Source organism: Pinus tabuliformis, chromosome 8 (assembly GCF_031772625.1).
Source record: "Pinus tabuliformis cultivar Carrire ecotype Pingquan chromosome 8, CPIR1, whole genome shotgun sequence".
NCBI classification, from domain to species: Eukaryota; Viridiplantae; Streptophyta; class Pinopsida; order Pinales; family Pinaceae; genus Pinus; species Pinus tabuliformis.
This window is the reverse complement of record NC_142294.1, coordinates 655,508,228-655,511,165: the sequence shown is the minus strand read 5'-3', so window position 1 is coordinate 655,511,165 and position 2,938 is coordinate 655,508,228. Positions and strand designations below refer to the sequence as shown.

At 38.0% G+C, this 2,938-nt stretch overlaps 1 protein-coding gene across 1 annotated transcript; it reads left to right on the top strand.

Moving 5' to 3' along the window:
* The first annotated feature begins 1,673 nt into the window (after positions 1–1,673).
* LOC149237288 (uncharacterized) lies at positions 1,674–2,324 on the top strand. The gene has a single exon (XM_089369221.1). It carries the CDS (start codon positions 1,674–1,676, stop codon positions 2,322–2,324), a length of 651 nt encoding a protein of 216 aa, XP_089225347.1.
* Positions 2,325–2,938: the final 614 nt, after the last annotated feature.

Genomic DNA, 2,938 nt, shown 5'->3' with positions numbered 1-2,938 from the left:
ATTGATGTTCCTAACTCTTTTTTTTCAAAGAAACGGGTAAGAACTTGTATTATTGAATTTTTTTGGTTATCAGGCCAAATATTTTACATATTCCAATATTCCTTGCTAGTTTGAAATTAAGAATGATGGCTCAATCCAAACTCTCCAATGAGTTCCCCATGTCACAAAAATTTCAAACCCTTTCCAACTAAAACTTCTCTAAAAAAACTCCTAATATTCAAATGCATTTACATTTCATTATTCACTAGTTTTGTCTTGATTTAGACTAACTTCGTGTTTTTCTTTGGCAAATGTCTTTTCCTTTCTTTCCAACTTGACTCCAACCCATGTTTTCTTCTATTTCTAACATATCATTGATGTTCCAACTTTTCAACTTAATAAAACTATAATAATTTAAAAATTTTAAACATAAAATTAAAATTTTAAAGTAAACAAATAACCCATTTTTAAAAAAATCAAATAAATTAGATTTGATTTTAGTGGATATTAACTACCATCACTATTAAAGAGGACTGGAACTGGTTGATCGCAAAAATCGAAGCAAAAATAACTCATTGGAGCTTCAAATGGCTATCCAGAGCAGGGAGGCTGACCCTAATCAAATCTGTGTTGCTGGCCATACCAGTCTACTGGGCTGCATTAACATGGGTTCCAAAAGGAGTTTTGGAGAAAATAAGGAGAATTTGCAGCAGATTCTTATGGGCTGGTTCTAAAGAAAATGCGGTTCTCCCATGGGTTGCCTGGGAGAAAGTGGCAAGGCCAAAAGATTGGGGAGGTTGGGGGATAAAAAGCCTTCCTGATTTCAGTCTCACATTGGCAGCTAAATCAGGGTGGAGACTTATTAAGATGGAAAATCTTTGGACGAGAGTGGTTAAAAGAAAATATATAGACCCGGTTCCATTAGAAGAATGGATCAGGAACCCAGCAAAGAATAAAAAGAACGTCTCTGTGATATGGAAAGCTACTGTGGAGTCATTCAAAGTGATAGAACAAGGATTGGCATGGAAGATTGGGAATGGGAACAACGTGAAGATAGGGAAGGATCCATGGGTAGGCTGCAATGAAAATTATGCCCTACCACCTGGTTTAGTCCAACACTTAGAGAACAAAGGCATACTTTTCCTAAGTCAGGTGGATAAACTGGGACATTCAACCATCTGGGGTCAAGCATGGAAAAATGAAGAAGATCTAGAATTAGAGCAAAGATGGAGGAACGAATGGAGAACCTACATTCAGGAACTTTCTAGATCCAATGTGAGATTGAATAACAGCCAGGACGAGTTAATCTGGGCGCATGCAGACTCGGGGGAATATACACCAAAGTGCGGTTACAAATTCCTCATGTCTAGGAAAGGATGGGGAACTCCTGAATGGTGGCCGAAACATTTATGGAAACTTAAAAGCCCTCCAAAGTCAAAACTTCTTTTTTGGTGCATATTAAAAAGTAAAGTCCCAACTTGGACATATTGCAGTCAAGATATATGCACGGGCCTGGGAGATGCACCCTTTGCAAGTCTGAAGCTGAATCCATAAACCACCTGTTCCTTAAGTGCACAGAAACTATTAAGATATGGGGAGAGGCAGGAAATCTACTGAATAAAAAGTTAGAATGGGCAGGTGATAACCTGCAAGAGGTATGGAAGAAGTGGTGGCAACTATATCCTAATGGGAACATGCGTAATCTACCTCTGATCATCAGCTGGGGGGTATGGATCGCAAGGAATAGGAGTATCTTCCAGGATAAGGAAACCCCAGTGACAATCACAGCAATCCAAAGCGTTTCTATCTATACTAGTATTCCTGAAGCAGAGGAGAACCAGCCTCAAAGACGTGATACAGAAGTTCAAATAACAGAAGGAGTTCCCTGGGCTTATTTCGACGGAGCTTCTCAAAATAACAGAGCAGGAGCAGGACTAGTCATCTATGAAAACTCAAATCACATCCTTAAAGCCTCCGTTGGTTTAGGATCAGGTTCAAACAACTATGCAGAAATGCTCGCTTTGAAACTCCTCCTATGCTGGCTCATCCAAAGGAACACCCTCACAATTCAGATCTTCGGAGACTCATTAAATGTGATCAGATGGGTCAATGGACAAAGCACATGCAAAAACCAAATCTTAAAACTTATGCTGGAGGAAATTCAGGTATTGAAATCTTCTTTTAACAGGTTCTCTTTATGTCATATTTTCAGGGAACGGAATGATACAGCCGACAAACTTTCTAAAGAAGGTCTGCGGCAGAATCTGGGCAGCTGGCAAATCATAGAGGAAAATCAAGGACAGATCAGCAGATCTGAACAGCCGCCCCAAGAACAACATTTCTGATCTTTTTGGCAGTGTTTTTTAAAAAAGCTATTAATATTCCTTTTTGAGAACAATAGCAAAGACTTTTTATGATATGTTTATATGGCAGTTTATACAATATGCTCGTTTTTGTAAGGGTTGTTTTCCTCTCTTTCGAGGAGACCCGGTTTTTGGATGTTTCTTTTCAGCCCTCTTAGGCAAAGGGAATCTCGTTTCTGGATAGAACAGGAAAGAAGGTTAAGCAGTTTGGCAGCTTTCCTCTCAAGGAACAGCTGGTCACTTGCAAAAGGCAGGATGTTATGTTGTGGAGCAAACAAAACAGTCATATAGTGCAAACAGAGATGCTGTAGCATATGCAATGTAAACTTTTTATTTCCTTAATAAAAAGTTTCGCTTTTTCTTCGAAAAAAGAAAAAAAAACTACCATCACTATCATCATTGTAAACTATAAATATTTAAACATAGTTACCAATCAAACAAGAAAGTGAACTGCCACCCATTTTTTTGAGGTAGCAAAAAATCACCCGATTTTGAAAAGTGGTGATGCCAGAATAAACCTTTTTTTTAGCATATTTTTGGCACTTTAAATTTTCTTTTGTATCAAGTTTTGTTTGTTTGTTTGTTTTTTTTCTTTT